The sequence below is a fragment of the Eleginops maclovinus genome, chromosome 6 (assembly GCF_036324505.1).
Source record: "Eleginops maclovinus isolate JMC-PN-2008 ecotype Puerto Natales chromosome 6, JC_Emac_rtc_rv5, whole genome shotgun sequence".
In the NCBI taxonomy this organism is placed as follows: Eukaryota; Metazoa; Chordata; class Actinopteri; order Perciformes; family Eleginopidae; genus Eleginops; species Eleginops maclovinus.
This window is the reverse complement of record NC_086354.1, coordinates 12,021,754-12,039,737: the sequence shown is the minus strand read 5'-3', so window position 1 is coordinate 12,039,737 and position 17,984 is coordinate 12,021,754. Positions and strand designations below refer to the sequence as shown.

General features: G+C 42.1%; 3 protein-coding genes across 3 annotated transcripts; 1 reads left to right on the top strand and 2 right to left on the bottom strand.

Annotated features, from left to right (window-relative positions):
- Positions 1-258: 258 nt before the first annotated feature.
- cdc34b (cell division cycle 34 homolog (S. cerevisiae) b) lies at positions 259-4,355 on the bottom strand. Its single transcript, XM_063886873.1, has 5 exons — positions 3,575-4,355; positions 3,056-3,142; positions 2,845-2,942; positions 2,168-2,302; positions 259-2,041 (listed from the first exon to the last, which is right to left on the bottom strand). Exons 1-5 carry the CDS (start codon positions 3,758-3,760, stop codon positions 1,831-1,833), a joined length of 717 nt encoding a protein of 238 aa, XP_063742943.1. The 5' UTR covers positions 3,761-4,355; the 3' UTR covers positions 259-1,830.
- Positions 4,356-4,821: 466 nt separating this feature from the next.
- On the top strand, positions 4,822-9,881 carry cactin. Its single transcript, XM_063886871.1, has 10 exons — positions 4,822-5,339; positions 5,969-6,584; positions 6,704-6,799; positions 6,892-7,037; positions 7,191-7,353; positions 7,931-8,045; positions 8,187-8,379; positions 8,481-8,600; positions 8,691-9,025; positions 9,169-9,881. The coding sequence occupies exons 1-10, from the start codon at positions 5,029-5,031 to the stop codon at positions 9,657-9,659; spliced, it is 2,586 nt and encodes an 861-aa protein (XP_063742941.1). The 5' UTR covers positions 4,822-5,028; the 3' UTR covers positions 9,660-9,881.
- A 246-nt stretch (positions 9,882-10,127) lies between these two features.
- Positions 10,128-17,534, bottom strand: sema4e (semaphorin 4e). The gene is made up of 15 exons (XM_063886872.1): positions 17,046-17,534; positions 15,767-16,079; positions 15,472-15,617; positions 14,673-14,735; positions 14,498-14,596; positions 14,244-14,343; positions 14,030-14,140; positions 13,357-13,508; positions 12,996-13,174; positions 12,734-12,890; positions 12,343-12,565; positions 12,091-12,206; positions 11,793-11,950; positions 11,657-11,709; positions 10,128-11,151 (listed from the first exon to the last, which is right to left on the bottom strand). The coding sequence occupies exons 2-15, from the start codon at positions 15,873-15,875 to the stop codon at positions 10,526-10,528; spliced, it is 2,292 nt and encodes a 763-aa protein (XP_063742942.1). The 5' UTR covers positions 15,876-16,079; positions 17,046-17,534; the 3' UTR covers positions 10,128-10,525.
- Between the last annotated feature and the right edge of the window lie 450 nt (positions 17,535-17,984).

The window sequence follows — 17,984 nt, the reverse complement described above, 5'->3', positions numbered from 1 at the left end:
GAACTTTATTTTGCAGGATTTCCCAGATGTTGCGAGCTTTGCTAAGTAGGGTGTTTGTTGTGACGATTTGTTCAGTTTGAGAGAAATGCAGCAAGATCTTTACCAATCCCTTTGACATCAATTATTGAACGTTTACATAGAGATCTACGTGATTTAAAATTGGCATACAATATTATATATATATATATATATTTGTAACTACTTTTGAGAGAGTTAATTTGAGTAAAACCAATCCAAATACAGCAAAAAATATGCACATTTTCCCAATAAATCTTTATTTTCCATTTTTAAATAGCCGAAAATAAAAAAGAAACACAGGTGAATAAAACAATACGGCGATCACCTATACAGCTACATGTGCATATCAGTTATGGTTCCTGCTGAAGCTGTAAACCAATTCTGAAGACCACCTAAAAAAAGAAAATGGTATAGTTTTTTTTTAATATGTAATTCATTATCCTGAGAAATTCAGTATGAAATTCTAATATAAGTAAATTAAACAATCAATATTGCTGATGCAAAAATACACACAGAGGAGACCATGCACTCTAAAAATGATATCAAAACTACTCTCTGCTGACAAAGAATAGAAACGAAAATAAAACACAGCAGAATTTTTTCTCTTACACTTCCCGGGCTGAAAATGTTTAGAAATGTGACTGATACTGCAACAACACCTTTTGATAGACACTTCTCCTACATTTTTGCCAATCAAACCTAATAATTTCATCACATAATTCATTCTCAAGCAAAAATATTGCAGCCAAACAGTCAGAAAATGTTTTGGGCTCTCTTTTACACTGCTTTACGTCTTTGGCCCCTTCAGGCCTCTTAGAGAGAAAACCTGAAGAGAAATACAATTCAGATCAGTAATTAGTTCTTCCCTCCCCCCTGAAAAACGTTCTTAAACGAGTCTTAAATCTGAGCTACTTCAAATAACATAACCCCACACTCAAAATGACACAGAAACACATCGAACAGTAACCAGGAAAAACACAGCAAAAGATCAATTTCTTATTACCAAAACTGTTCACATGAGGATTTGAACCACCGACGCCAGCCGGTCCTCCAGATACAGAGTTCTCTGGGATCTCAGTCAACATGAGTATTTCTTCTTACCAAGCTGATAACAGATAGTGATGTAGGTAAACAGCCGTAGGTAAAAGGGACAAAAAGCTTCTGATGATGTTCTGGCATGCTTGAGAAACATCGCCCTGTGACATCCTCTCGCATTGAAGCGAAAAGATTGGGAAACTTGGAAAATGTTTGATTTAATGGTTTAGCAGTACATCATTCGGTACAAAAAGGCTGCTTGAAGTCCTCAATCTTCTGTCAGTCACCGAGACCAACTACTGCCGAGCAACAATCACTTACAATTAGGGAAATAAAGATATGCAGGAGAAGAGACAGGCTGAGCGAAGTTTGGAAGTGTTTGCAGTTGCACCAGTGCAAATGTTGCTGTTATTAAAAGTGGTATTAACCCCACAATACTTTATACTATACAGGGGACTGAACAACTCAATAGGATTAGGGGATATTCTCTCAAAGTAAGGTTTTGGGTGATAATGAAGATTAATAATATCTGAAGAACTTGGTGACTTTTGTGCTGGTGCAAATTCTACCAGGTCTGACCCTTCCACAACGGTGCATCGATTTACGCCTCTGAAAAATAATTCAAAGGCTCAGGAGAAAACTGCTCTTTTCATTGTTTTAGAAGTGGGAAGCTTCAAATCTTTCTCGGTTGAATGTGGACCGAGAATTTCTGGCAACCCTGACAGAAAAAACGGGTAGCGTATGTCAGCTAAATTGAGAATGCGGCCGAAAAGCACGTCACGACTCCTCGTTTCCCGAGTCATCTTCATCGTAGCAGCAGTCTCCGTCCTCGCCCTCCACATCGTCGTCGTCATAGTAATAGTCATAGAACAGGTCAGAGCCTTCATCGGGGGCCGGGGCACGTGTGCGGATGCAGTACTCGGCCAGTGTGGTGGGCACCTTCACACCGTCACGCTCTGCTTCTGCCTTGGTTGCCAATACCTGTTTCCTGAGCAAGAAATAAAGTAATACATAATGTAAATATGACTTGAGACTTGACAAAAAGGCTCTGGAATTAAGTCAGCTCTTGAGATAAAAGCATTGTGAAAGACTAAAATGAAGGATGTTCGTTTACCTGATGATCTCTTGATATTCTCGGTCCTTGCCTTTGCTGTCTCTCCATTTGCGGTACATGACAGAGGCGTCCACATTAGCTGGAGAAAAGGTGTTGGGTTCATTCAGCAGTGAGATCACACTCAGCAAAATTGTCCTGGAAGTGAAAAAAAATGTGAGCGACAAGTCACAAAAAATATCCTCCAGAAATGACTGATGTAGTAATTTGAGCCCACATTATCTAAAGAAGATTGATCTAATGTTTGTTGCGACTTGAATAAGAGCTTTAGGGGTTAAGTTAAGTATGTACTTTTAAGCAGTGATGGTGAAATTCCTGATAGAGGCTTTTGATAAATGTTTTGCCTGATCAATTATTTGGAAGAACAGTGTGCGGACACATATCCACCATAAAGCACTTGTGGAGTGGAAATGCCTTCACATTGTGCAAGTCCACTTATATTTCACAACAAACAAATGGAGGTACCTAATGTCTGCACTGACCAAAAACAGATGACATTACACACGTGATGTTAAAAACCAAGACATGTATTGAACGTCTGAAGAGACTCCACTGAAGACAAATGTCATGGGATAAAGGTATGAGTCAGGTCAATCAGTGAAGTGGTTGAGAGAAGACAAAGAATGGAGGATTCAAGAAAGGAGGGACAATTAAAAGAGATAATGGGGGAGAGGACTAACCGGACATTCTGGGTGGGATTCCACCTCTCTGAAGGCAGCTCTCCGCTCTGCGGGTCGTCTACTGGAGGGTGCAATATAGAAATACACACATCTCCATTCTAAAATCAGAGGGAATAAACTCATTTTATTATAAGATGTCAAAAGAAAGGTGTTAAATAAAATGATCAAGCACATGAAATGGAGTCACAAACAGAATCAGGTCACACATCACCTCATAGATGTTGGGGTGCCACATTTTGGTGAGGAAGCGGAAGGCAGGTGGAGAGTATGGGTAGTCAATGGGAAACTTGATCCGAGCCTGAGAGGGATACACAGCAGGTCATTGAAATGTAACAATGCACAGTATCACTACAATATAATGCATGGCGCGTATATCCATTCGTAAATCATAGATGTTCCAGGTTCTAAATACAAAACAAAAAGAAGAAACACTTAGGAATTAATTATTAAAAGGCTTTTATTGTTGTTTTTGCTTAATCATTTAAAAAAGGTTTGAACCGCTGCAGGTCTTCCTTGGGGCTAGAAACAAAAAAGAAATGTCAGTTATCAAAACATGTTTTTTTGTTCTTTTTTTCAAAGATAATTTAGCAACAAAAGTTCCTTCCCCATTTTAACTTGAATTTTGTACTTGTACGTATTTTGTATGTGTTATATGAACATGTTTTAATGACCTGGTAAATCCGACAAAGACAATCTTCCACGTTGGTGGACATTGAGTTTGCATTCTTACCTTAAAATACCCCCCTTCATAATGAGTGTTTGGTGGTCCGAAAATGGCCACTTCCCAGTTGTACATATCAGCCTCGTCCACCAGTGTGATTTTGAATCCCTCCACAGGCTCCTCCTGAAGGCTCTTCATCTCCAACATGAGTGCTTTCTGTGAACTAGCTACATGAGTGTGGTCGTGTTGTGCCATACCGGACTAGAAAACTGGCTTGTGAAATAATCTGGAGTCAACAGCTGACCGTTGTGTTTACACGATCACGGCTGAGTTGGCCAACAACCCACTGACACTAGAAAAAAAAACACTAGGTTGTTTTCGATGCTCGCAGACAATGAAACAGGCCAAACCAGACGGATTGCGCTGTCAAACAAAAGGTTGCGTTGATGTGTCCTCAAATCAGATGAATTATTCACCAATGTCAATACCCTGGATTTGGTGAAATGACCAAACCATTGTGGCTGAGCAGCGCCTGTTTAGTTGATCTACCTGGAAGCGCAGCCACGGATATAAGCCGTAAATCTACTGGTAGCTCCTGGCTAATGTAAACCAGCTAACAAGCTGTACCTTACGGAGCAGCTGAAGACGAGTTTACCGAGTGTGCAAGTAGGTTTTAACTCGTCACTGGAGCCAGATTAGAAAAGAAAACGCAATGTTTGCTCTGAAATGCGAGGAAACCAAGGTTTTAACGGCAGCAGTAAGAAATGAAGTTAATATCGCCCTAACAGACAGCTGGGTAAAGAAGAATGTTTCTGAAAGGAGTCTCCTCTCCCCTTCACACAGGCAATGGCGCCCTGTGTTTTCTGGGATTTGTAGTCCACGCACCATCTGTAAACTTGACTTCTAACCGTTAAAGCAAACAATAAGACACATAGTGACATGGTCAAATACTTGTTTATAAGAATAAAATATGAACCAGGGACGATTGATTGAGCAAGAACCATAATGTTTTAAATTATTGTTATGATAGTGAATGAAGACAACTACATCATCCAGTTGACTGACGTCACGAAAACGTCAATGTTGTTTGTGTTTCTGAAGAGCAGCTTTGACCTAATTTTAATCTCACGGTATTTGAACATTATATTTTATTTATATGATGTTAAATATATTCAAGATGTCCCATGTCACATAGACTCTACAATTAAATCAATAGTATTAATTTATACTTTATTTTCTCAAACTATACTCATGACGTCTTAAAGCTGCGCCATATTTTAAAGAAAGCCCCGTTAAGCTGGCTACCTACTGCCACTTTAAATCATTTTAAAACCAGACAATTTACCGCAATGTTATGATTACTGTAAGTGAGAGAGTCAGACACATATCTCGATGTAGTTACTTTAATTTTTCAAAAACAGTCGATACTATGACACTGTAAGGGAGAGCAAACGGGTTTCTTTGTTACCACTTATTTACGCGACAGAGCGCACTCCGGACCCAGCATTGACGGAAAGTTCGTGATGGGTTCGAAATCACGACGTCGCTCCCGCTCGAGGTCCAAAACCCCGAGCCGAGATCGGCGAACCAGATCCCGAGTGAGCCGGTCTCAAACACCAGAAGGAAGGAGAGGCCGCAGTCGGTCTGTGGAAACAAAAAGAGCAACACGAGGACGGGGACGTTCGGGCAGCAGGAACTCCAGCGATGGCTCTCCTGGTCGGCGTCGGCCTCAAAACAGGTACCGTCCAGGTGGCTCCAGGAGCAGCTCGGAGAGCGACAGGAGGCTAGGACCACCAAACAAGACCAGGAGCAAGTCGAGAGGTCGATCATCAAGGTAACCAACGTTACTGTTATGATCGAGCCGTAACACTTGTTGAACGTTACACGCACATACAAACCAACCAACTCTAGACAAGACTGTTATGACGGCATCACCAAATAAAAAAGTGAATAGAATAAGAACTGTCCGTGTTAATCCAATAATGATTTGTTTAAATGGCAAATACATTTACCTTAGCCCATCTTTGTTTACATGACAGATATTGTCTTGTCTTGGGAGAGTGATCCCTCCATTGTGGCCCCCCGTTAAATTTCCGTGTGCGCTGTAAGGGTCTAAGGGTAGAGAATGTCACATGCTGTACAGTCTGTGAAGTCCCCTGAGACAAATGTGTAAATTGGGAAATTTTCTGTAAAGAAATCTATGACTTGTCCCACTGTGTTATTTGTCCTTAAAAAGTTATGCTAATCAACATGCACATTATTATACTTCCACTATACAGATATCATTGTGCAATTAACTTGCAATTGCATCTGGATCTAGGTTTTAAAAGTTACACTAGTTTGCTCTTTCATTTCAACCCACCTACATTCACAAGAGTAACAAAAACCCATGTAATCCTTATCTCCAACACCTGGTGGATCATCCATTGGCAAAAATATACGTAATCCCTTTTTCTGTCTCAGTTCTGATTCAGGCAATTCCAAAATGAGGAGGCAGAGAAACCAAATGGAGAACCGGAGAGGAACATCTCGAGAGAGAAGGAGGGAAAGGTCCAAGTCCAGCTCTGACTCCCATGATGGAAGCAGCGACAGAGAGAGGAAAAGACAGAGTAGTCCAGAGAGAGGGAGTCCAGTCAGAGACAGAAGAATGAAAGAGCAAGACAGAGATCGAGAACGGAGGGGGAGCAACAGCAGAGACAGGGAAAGAAAAGGAGACGGAGATAAAAACCTAGAGCGCAAGAAGAGAAGTGAAGACAGACAGCTAGGGAGGAGTAAGAGTAGCAAGGGTAAAAGAGACAGAGGGAGGCAGCGCTCCAGTTCACCTGATTCGTCTGATAGCTCAGGGTCTGATCGTGGAGGCCGTGTAGTCAAAGACAAGGAGGATAAGAAAAAACAGACAGAGATGATGAAAGCTCTGGAGACACCAGAGGAGAAGAGAGCCAGGAGACTGTTAAAGAAGGAAGCAAAGGAGAAGAAAAGGAGAGAAAAGATGGGCTGGAGTGAAGAGTACATGGGTTACACCAACGCAGACAATCCATTTGGTGACAACAACTTATTGGGCACATTCAAATGGCAGAAGGTGAGTTGGACAGCAGATTTTAAAAGCTTTGGAGATTTTAAAATGTATTACAAATTAGCTTCAAGTCCACCGTGCTCTGAGTATTGTAAATCATTTGAGAGTTTTGTGTTTTTTCTCAGGCATTGGATAAGAAAGGCATTGGCCATCTGGGAGATAAAGACCTTAAGGACAGAAACAAATGCATCCAGGAGGAGAATCGCAGAGAGCTGCAAAAGGTATGAGCTGTGGAGTATTTATTTTGTGGCACTATATTTTTGAGTTTTGAATATCAGCCGTTTTCTTAATTATACAAACTTTGTGTATGCAGGTAAAGCAGCTTCGTCTGGAGCGGGAGCGAGAAAAGGCCATGAGAGAGACAGAGCTGGAGATGCTGCAGAGAGAGAAGGAGGCCGAGCATTTCAAAACCTGGGCTGAGCAGGAGGACAACTTCCATCTGCATCAGGCCAAACTAAGGTCAGTGTGCACATCAACAAGAGTAACAATATACTATCACTTTTTAATATTGCAGAGTGTTTTTTTGAAACCTTTTTTTTTCAGTTTGCACACTTCCAGTTAAGTTGCTCCTACAAACTGTTCATTAATATGAAAATGATATTCATTGTCCAGATCCAAGATCAGAATCCGAGATGGCCGAGCCAAGCCTATCGACCTTTTGGCGAAGTACATCAGTGCAGAAGATGACGATCTCGCTGTGGAGATGCACGAGCCTTACACCTTTCTCAACGGGCTAACGGTCACCGACATGGATGACCTGCTGGAGGACATTAAGGTGAGTGGTTATTGGTCTATTCAAGTGTACAAGTTGAGTTGAAACATGTCTGATTACATGTGAAGATTTTATAGGGGAGAGCTAATTATTATTGATTGACACATTTTCTTTTTTGACAGATTTTTTTATAATACAAAATATGGATATTACCTGCATTTCTCCATTTCAAATCTATTGAAACTGAATATTTTGGGGTTTGAAAAGGGCAAAAACCAGACGTTTACAGACGTCAGATTCATCTTAGTGTCCCTGAGACATATTTTCCTGCTGTTGTTTTACTTTAACTGCCACTGAGGGGTGCTAAATCATGACATTTAAAAACAAAAACAACATTTCCAATCCGACTGATTTAGTTAAATGCAACTTTTAACTAAGTGAAAAAGGATTTCTCAATACAAAATGTGTCGTAATACAGTCCTATACAGACACAACATGATGAGTTTAAACAATGAACCCCCAAAGTGTAAACTGAATGTGTTAGTGCACACAGATTGACCCTAAAAAGGACATGCAATGTTTTAATAGAAGCTTCAGTTTAGCTCCATCTGTTAATAACTGAGTGTTTTTGTGCTGGCAGGTGTACATGGAGTTGGAGCAAGGGAAGAACGTGGACTTCTGGAGAGACATGACGACCATCACTGAGGACGAGATCAGCAAACTGAGAAAACTGGAGGCCTCTGGGAAAGGACCAGGTAAGTCATTTCCCCTGCTTTGCTGTGGCATGTAGTTACATTTTCACCAGTGTTTTATAGGACTAAATAATTCAACTTCTAGCCTGCTCCACCACATTTATTTTATATTCAATGCAATCTTTTTTTAAAAATTATTCTCAGGTGATCGCCGTGAAGGCATCAACACAGCTGTCACCATTGATGTCCAGACAGTGTTCAAAGGAAAGACATACAGCCAGCTCCAGGCGCTGCATCTGAACATTGAGACCAAAATTCGCGCTGGAGGATCCAATCTTGATATTGGTTACTGGGAGAGTCTGCTGCAGCAAGTCAGAGTCTACATGGCCAGAGCAAGGTACACATTTCTACAACTTTCATCAGAAGTTCTATGGATGGCTCATTATCTGAAAAAACAGTGGAAAAAATTGTGTTTAAAACTACAATTGTATGTCCTAGATTGAGAGAGAGGCATCAGGATGTTCTGCGTCAGAAGCTGTTCAAGCTGAAACAGGAACAAGGAGTAGAAAGTGAACCTTTGTTCCCCATCATCAAAGAGGAGGCGAGGAGCGATGATGAGTAAGTTATATTTGAACAACGCATGATACACATCCTCTTAAACTTTCACTTCACACTGTGTTAATTCTTGCTTCTGTTTAAAAAAAAAAGGGAGCCTGGTCAGTCTTCATCCTCCACAAGAAATAAAAAAAGAGATACTGAAGCGGATGAGGAGGAGGCAGGTCCATCAACCTCCAGTGCGGGCAAACCAAATGAGGAAGGAGGAGAAGAGGGCGACAAGAAGGATGAAGAGAAGGAGGGCGAGGTAGTGGAGGCCGTGCTGACGGAGGAGGATTTGATCCAGCAGAGCCAGGCGGAGTACGACTCCGGCCGCTACAGTCCCACGCTGCTCACCTCCTCCGAGCTGCCGCTGGAATCGCACACCACCACACCGGAGGAGGACGCATCCAGGCTGGATTTAGCACGCCAACAGCTACAAGTCACCGGTATGAGATTATTTACAGACACAGGAAACTAGTGCCTGCAGAAAATGAGTCATGTAGCAGCACCTACCATTTTTGCTGCACAAAATGATGTTGTATGTGTTGTTTCTCCCAACTTATTTTTGCTTCTTTGACTTCTCCATCAGGTGACGCCAACGAGAGCGCAGAAGATGCCTTCATCCGCCGCGCCAAACAGGGCATGGGCAACGACGAGGCCCAGTTCAGCGTGGAGTTACCCGTCACAGGGAAGATGTACCTGTGGGCGGACAAATACCGTCCCAGGAAACCCCGCTTCTTCAACAGGGTCCACACAGGCTTCGAGTGGAACAAATACAACCAGACCCATTACGACTTCGACAACCCTCCGCCCAAGATCGTGCAGGGTTACAAGTTCAACATCTTCTACCCGGACCTGATCGACAAGCGTTCCACCCCGCAGTACTTCCTCGAGCCCAGTCCCGACAACAAGGACTTTGGGATCTTAAGGTTCCACGCCGGCCCTCCATACGAGGACATTGCCTTTAAAATTGTCAACAGGGAGTGGGAGTACTCACATCGACACGGTTTCCGCTGTCAGTTCGCCAATGGGATCTTTCAGTTGTGGTTCCACTTCAAGAGATACCGCTACAGGAGATAGAGGCCACAAAGAGGGACGGACCAAGACCCCAGTCACTGGGTTTTAAGCATAGACGCCACATCATATAGGCTGTGCAGTCTATGTGGCTTTTTCTATTGTTTTTAGTTGCTCTCACAAAGAGCAGTTTGTCGGAGCTACATTACTCTGTACTGTTGTCTGAAACGTAAATTGTAACGTAATCTGAAATGTACTCATTAAAGTTTTTTTTCCTTTCTTACTCTCTTCAAGCTGCCACCTTTTTTTTAATGTTTTGAACACCAATTTTAAACATGTAATTTTAGAGTTAAGACATTGAACAATTGCAACTAGGTCAGTCTTCAGAAAGATGTACGTACACAAAAGTACAAAGATGATTTATAACTTCCGGCATCTTCCACATCTGTTCTTCACATTCTTTGCAAACCCAGTCTTGTTGAAAACTAATAAACATTGTTGGCTATATTTAGATACACTGGAACAACGCAAGAACCAGGTAGAAAAGTTTTAATACAATGAAAGAAAATTATGGCAGCTAGTGGTAACAAATGAAATGGCTCAATTTCAATTATTGTACATTCCCTGTGAAAATCTTAAGAGTTTTAGATATGCTAAATCTATAAGAGGGATTTACAACAATTAGTAGGAAGCTGAAACACTTAAATGTACACAATTTTAAAACAAAACTGAAAAACATATGAAAGTCTTATTGCAGAATCTTTAGGTGTCTCCACTTCTTGAAATGTTTTTTACTCCCAATAAATTGAGATTCGAACATTAGAGCTGAACTCATGAATCCTGTAGTTCTGCCCCGGAACAAACAGTTTGCGCTTTTCTTTCATTTCCTCAAACTGCGCAGGATGGAAAAATTACAAATTTGCTTGTCATTTTTAATTATCGATCTCGTCATCAATATACTGCAGAGAATCTTTTGGGTCCTCATTCTCCTCAGCGGCACTGAGGATATTTCTGCCGTTGTTTGTTTCAGACACCAGGGGGTTACCCTCTGCCGGAGCGGGCCCTAGTGCATCCTGGTAGGTCATTCTGGAGTTCAGCCCCCCCTGGGTCTCCTGGGATTGCTCTCTATTCTTCTTTTTGCAGGTCCAGGGCAGCTGTAGATGGCCTTTGTAAAAGTTCCAGGCCAAAAGGGCAAGAAGAGAAACTACAAGGAGCCCGACTACGATCTGCAGGCCTGCCACAGAGGGGCCTTTAGTTTGAGCCTGGTGAGAACCTCCATTCCCCACCTCAGACTGGGCTGTAGCCTGGTACTCGGCCACGGTGGTCGTGTACTTGTGTGCTTTGGAGAGCTCCACAGACAGGCAACGGTATCGACCACTGTCGGACCCTGTGGCGTTCAGGATAAGCAGTCCGTCCTGTAGAAGCTGAATGCGACCTGAAGGGGTCAGAGGCCGGCCGTCCCGTTCCCAGCTGGTCTTTGCCAGGTTGGAGGGAGGAAGGCAACGGAGATTCAGGTTTCCGCCGGGCCAGAAGGACTTATTCATAGGTTTCACAAGATCTGAAAACAAAACAGGTCCTTCACTTACACGCATTTTCAATTTACCAATCCATAATAAACCTTGATTATTGTTCATTTTGAGATTAAATTGACAGTAATTCAGGTTTCTGTTCTTGTGGATTGGGCCACACCATCTGTACTATCGGTAACTGTTAATGCTACACCTGCTACGATACCAGGGCTGCAAAACAAACTTTAAATAAAGGAGTATGGCACTAAACATTCAATACTTTAAACTAATTTGCTCTCTAAAAACGCAAAACAATTACAGTTGTTTTGTTTTGCATACACATTTTTGATGATCAATAAATAAACAATGCATTTACTGTGACTTCTAGATTAACTCAACTTGTGTTTTAGCTGTAAATTATTTTAAATGTGACGCTGCATTATTGGGAAGATGTTTGGTTTGCATTAGCCGTGCCTTAATACAGGCATCCAGTTCTCAATGACAAACTATCAATATTCTCATCAGTAGGATCAGTGGTAGTGTACACTAACTCACCAGCATCAGGGCAGAGAGAGGCATCCCCTTGTTTCACACTTTGGATTATTTCTCTAAAGCAGAGGATACAAGAATGGCCATTTAGTTTTGATAGATATCAACACTGCATGTGCTACATGTTGGGACAGCTGCCTACCTTTTCGAATCAGAAAGGACAACACATTTCCCCCCAGCTTTGTCCCAGCCGCAGTAAGGGTCTCTGGCTAGAACACAGTCCATGCAGGATAGGGACCTCCAACAGGTGGCCAGCGGTATCTGTGCTGCACCAGAGTCTGAGCCCGCATAGAGCTGTCCCTGTACACAGTGAACCATCATACTGAAACACAGCGATCACACTGATGTCGATGCTTTACCGTAATGTACAACAAACATACACATTCAATTGTCTCGAGAAGTAAACCATTTTTGGGGGAAACAAAAGAGTTTCAAATTACCGTGACATGAGAATACTTCAGAGTCTTGATTGGCACTGGAGGCTGGAAGAGATGCACTTCCTCTATGATGAACATCTCGTCACCGTAGTTCACTGCTTTCAGCATTGTGCCTTCCTCTTTTTAATAGAAATATAGAAACATGCTTTATTTATATACTGACTCGTATGACCTGAGACTTATCACTGATGTTATCAAAAGCCAAAGTGGGAAATATAGACAGGAAGTGGCTGTGTGCTGAACTGAGACACACACCTGTGCCTATGAACATGACATGGTACTTCTTTCCGTCTGCGGCCTGCACTTGGTTGACGATGATGCGTGTGAATGTGGCTCCCCTTCGCACCAGAACAGGCTTCTCCCCTATTGGCTGGATAGCTTGGTCCATGAGGGGCTTATCTTTGATAAATTGAAGGGTCCGGTCTGGGAGGTCCAGAGTCTGATTTATGTTCGCTTTACGAGCCTCGTTGTCTATGCACTGGCGAGGGAAGAGGGGAAGGAAAGAGAAAAGAGAGAACAACAGGGTCAGAGTACAAAAGGAATCAGTTTCCTGCTGGGACACTTGTAAAAAAAAAAGAGTTGCCTTTTGAGTTTTGCCTTTGTTTCTAACACACGCACACACACGTTGAATTCTGGGCAGACTCACAGCTCCGGGCCGAGGGACGGGGACATCTCCGCTGTACATCACCCACTTAACAAAAGAGGTTTCTACAGGGACGGGGGTCTTGTACTTCCCCTCCGCAAACACTTTGCTGATGTCTGACACGCGGTACGCACACACTGCAGACAGGTCTGATGTATCCCTGAAACACACACACAAATGTGAGCCAAGTGGTGTGCCAAAGCCCAATAAAGAGAAAGAGACCCTGCTCCCTCGAACACAAACACGTTTGTTAATTCAAACGCACGACTGTGGTGTGAAGATGGCGTAGAACAAACAGTTCTTCCAGGGCTGCTGCGGGTCACACAAGCGGTAAGTGTCCTGGATAATATAAGGCAGCTGAGACTCCAACACTGGACAGTCCATCCTGGCCTTCAGGAAGGATGTCCATTTTTTCTGCAAGGTCCTCAAACCTCCAAGATCTCCCTGTGAGCACAGAAAAAAACCTTGTAAAGCCACATTGACAAGTAGAAAAACAAAGTAACACTGGAAGCACAATCAAGCAGCGGAAAGGCCGGACTGAGGAAGTGCTGATTATATGTTACGATCATTGTGGGAAATGGAGCTGTGAGAAATAATAAGTGCCTACACGCTAAACTCGTTTTCACCTTGCACACACGGGCCACGCGGGAAACCACCAGTTTGTTGTAGCAGTCGCACTCCACAGCGGTCTCACTGAAGAACAGGTAAACCTTGTCATCATCTCCCTCCTCACTCAGATCACTCTCCGGCATCTGAGCCATGGAAACAAAGGTGGGCTCTGGCATTGAAAGAAGAAAACATTTACATTTACAACGACTCAGCTACTAAGAAAACATCTATCCGAAACAGTTCACCTCAGAGCAGGAGTGTACATTTTGTCAGCTACTTTTTTGGTTTAGTTTTAGGCCGGTGTCAAATGTCCCCTTTAGTTTTTCTTATTACATTCAACCTCATCCTGTTTTGTATGCCTCCTTAGTTGAGTTAAAGCCAGGGAATTGTACTCTGTGGAATATATAATCAGTCAAGCAGCCAAAGTTTAACCTTGTTTCTTTCTCCCAAGCTATGTTGCTGGTTATGTTTACTTTAACTTAAGTAGGGCACGGCCAAATATAGTCAAAGTTACTGTAGAATGACGTTGTTACAGTGTTGTCATTGTCTTGTCTCAGTCATGGAAAAAAAGGGTTGTTGACTAAGATATTAACTTATAGTTTTCAGTAGGAAAAGAAATCAATGCTTCAGACAGTAAAGCCTTTGCATGAACGCCATCTTAACATTATATAGGATAGGATAATTTCTTACCATTAAGCCAGGAGCTCTTGAACTCAGTGCGTATGGAAACAGGGGAGCTGCGCACCAGGATGGGTTCAGAGCCCAGGAAGTTCATTGAAGTGGCCGAGAACAAGTTGTTTTCTGGTAAAGACACAACAGTGGAAACAGAGATACAAATTTAAAATGTTGCTTTATTAATATATATCAATAATCCTCAATTACTTAATCTATAGCTGCTACTCACCAACCATGATGGAGGCATATCTCTGAAAAGGATCAAATGGACACTTCCCTTTGCCATCCTCTGCTTTTTTCTCTAAAGTCAGCTTTCCATCTGCGTAGGACTGCAGAGACAATCACAGAGGCACTGAAACTCACAGTCTTTAAGTCCTATAGTTATGTTGCACAAATGGATGAGAATAGTGATGATTGAACTATACAGTACAATATATGCAGTGTTTAATAGTATGCATTTAGATAAGCAAGCACAGGTCTCACCATGTAATCACACTCAGGATCAAAAGCATTGGTTCCACACACATACATCCTGTTATCGTCTGTCTGATGCAGGATCCTGATGTAGTTCATGCAATCTGTCTGTAATGGCAATCGAAAAGCAATGACTACATCTGCTTAATACATTTCAAATAGCAAAAGCTAAAAAGGGACCCACCTCAGGATTTTTTCCTTTGTTTCTGCATTCATCTCTTTGCTGTTGTGTCACTTTCCATTTGACCTGAAAGAGTGAAAATACCATGTGGTTTTTAAGTGTCTCTGTTTTTCAAGGTTCATTTTTTTATGATTGGCAGGACTGAAATGGAAGAATCTCTAATGTATTACGTGAGTGAAGGTAGCAATACCGCATTGTAATAAAAGATGTAACAAGTAAAAAGTCTGCATTCAAAATGTTATGCGCAAGAAAAGGAGCAAGTATGGCAAAAAGCAATAAAATATCAGCATCAAAATATAATTAAAGTGTTCATTATGCAGAATGGCCCATTTCAGTATAATTGAATGATGATTATTATTGCAAATGTACATTACTTTATCCTGCAGCATTTACATACGTATATAAACTGCCTGGTAGCAAGGAATTAATACAATAGTTTCCCATAATAAAATGTATTTGGTTATTATATTCTGTTATGAATCTGAAGCTGCAAAATAACTAAAAAATAAAGTTATAAAAAAACAAGGGTTGATTTAGTTGTTAGGAAGATACAACTGTGGAGAATTAAAATGTTCTTGCGAATTTAACTGAACAAGTATAACAATCTTAAATCAACAAATAACTTCCAGTAACAATTGTTGGTTTAATTATGTGCTGAGTTAGGGCTCCATTCAGAGCAGAGAGCTTGGCACAACACACAGACTGCTCTTAAAAATGTCTTAGCCCTAAGCCAAGAAACTCTGATAAAAAAATGTAATGCTAACATAATATTTGCTGGCATTATTATCATCAGTGCTCTTACTGAAGCAAGTTCCTTAGTGATGTCTTTCAGGTCAAGAGCATACACTGCCTCCCTGGCCCCGAGCAATAGCAGGTCCAGATCTTCTCTCAACAGCATGGTGGAGTAGTTGAACACTCCCTCCTCATGAAACAGGTGAGCGTTGGCCCCTAGACACAGAACATGACTGATTAACTTTGGCAACAACCAGTGATTCAACCCTGTTTCCTCATCAGCAAACCCAATCTTACTCAAACTATATGAGCCAACACAAGCTGACACATTGGAAGCTAACATTAAGACAGGAAGCAACACTCACTATGGGAGGGCACAGATCTGCGAGGGACACAATCCAGGGGCGAGTCTTCTTCCAGCGTCAAGGCCAGGGGCAGCAGCCAAAAGACACAGAGGGACAGCGGCGGATGCATGGCTCTTTTGTTCAAACTAAGAGGAATTTAGGCTTTATTGTTTCCTAAACGGTCACTCATACAGCGGCAAAGACAGCGAGTGGCATCTATGACGTGATGAGGTCTGTGCTGACTGAAGGGCACTGGCCCCTTTACTGGCCCCGCTCAGCAGGCTGTCCATGATGAGATGGATGGCACAGACCAAAGAAACAAAGCCGAGCAGGACTGAAAGAGACAAGGTTGTAGGGATATCACACTCAATTCACTGGACCTGAGACCATACAGAAAAGAAGGTTAAATATGTATACCAAAGCATGTGGAAAAATCCAACAACCTGTGGAGACAAATGTGCTTAAACACAAGTAGGAGAAAACAAAGCAAAAGAGTAGAGGAATAGCCAGAAAGGGCAGAGTGAGCTAAAGTCAGCACGGCAGTAAATCTGTCAGTGCCATAGTGATGTTAATGCAGGGCCTTGAAAGGCATTCAGCAGGGTGCAGGGATGTCAAATTCAGCTCTCCTGCAGCACCAAACACAAGCACACACAAAAAGAGATTCACACAGAGGACCAAAGTCTGTGGAGATGAGAGGAGCTTTTGCAAAAAAAGTGGTTCATTCACACAAACATGTAAACATGTTGGTTTGCATCATCACCACAGCTTAAACCAGTTTAGTCTGCAAACAGAGTTACAAGTAGCCTGGGCTTGCTTTTCATTTAATTACAGACACAGATGCTGTTTTGTGTAATTGTGTCCAGCAGTTTTACAACAACCTGCAGAGTGGGAGTGTAGGTGCTTCTTTCCCAAGAAAGGTGTGCTGCTGTGGACTGATGAGCTGCGGCATGTCAGAGAATGCAGCCCTGATAACATGTTTCAAATATTTGGCCCTTGGGCCAAAACCAGCTTCTCTCAACACACACACACACCACACAGACCTTAGTGTTCACATTCATGCACTAAATGTCCCCAGCCAGAACCCGCCCGTCTGCAAGTGTGTTTCAAATTCGGTTGGAAGCTTTACAATGCAGCTAATAGCAACGTCAGAGGAAGCCCGTGAATTATTTTGAGATTATTGTAATTCACTACATACACCTTTAAGGTTACATTTCCCCGAAAACTGGCACCAACGTAAGCAAGTGAGTGCAGCGCAATCTGAAGCAGGTTAACCGTCAACATTTCAAAGTTAATCACTTACCTGCTCACTGACACGCCCAAAACTGCGGAGGCTTGCATTTAAATAGTTCCAACACCTGTTTCAACGCAATTTCTAATAATTTAACTCGTAATTAATTTACATTCTACTTTGTATACACGGAGAAGTGTATTATGTCCCCCACACGTTGCTGCTGTTGCCCAACGTACGCTGAGATGTAAAACACTGGTTCGCGGTAGCTTGCAACTTCCTTTAAAACGTCTGCACTTTACTGCAGGTTCACTTTTTCTCTCAAACTTCAGACCGCAGCAGAAAAAGCGACCTTAACTCTGTCCATTTAGGGTCCTCTCAAAGTCACAGCAGTCATCCGTTATTGTACAGACACTCACATCCCGCGGTGAGGAGGGTCTGAATGGCTGCTGCTGCTGCCCCGGTTGGCCGCAGGTTGATTTTTTTTCACTCCCTCCTAACTGCCGTTGAGGCGCTGTTAGGCGCGGATCTCAGATCTGATTAAGTTGCATTATTGCGAATAAACTTTGGTCTGATGCAGGACTCCCAGCTGATTCAAAATGGGCGAGGTTTTAACATACATGAAGCAGGTCACAAGATTTTTTTTACAGGAGCATGTCGAAACAGGAGTGATTTCTCAGTGGTGGGACTATCTGTCCTGCAGGCGGTCCTATCAATCGGATATAATGGAGGTTTCAAGTGTTGTGACATATTAAAACGAATATCATCATATCCTTTATAATAATGTTTAATCTGCTGGGACATATTTAGAAATATATAGTCTTATATACTACTCATTCATAATAATAGGCGAACTTATTTGTGAAATATAAAGTGGAGTAGGTAACACATAACCTCCATGTCAATCTTTAAAAAGAAACATTTGCAAATGTTTCCTACACATTTTTTCTGGTCTTAAATATTTCTGTGATGGACTGATAGTTTTGTCTAATTCTGACATTATCCAATTTC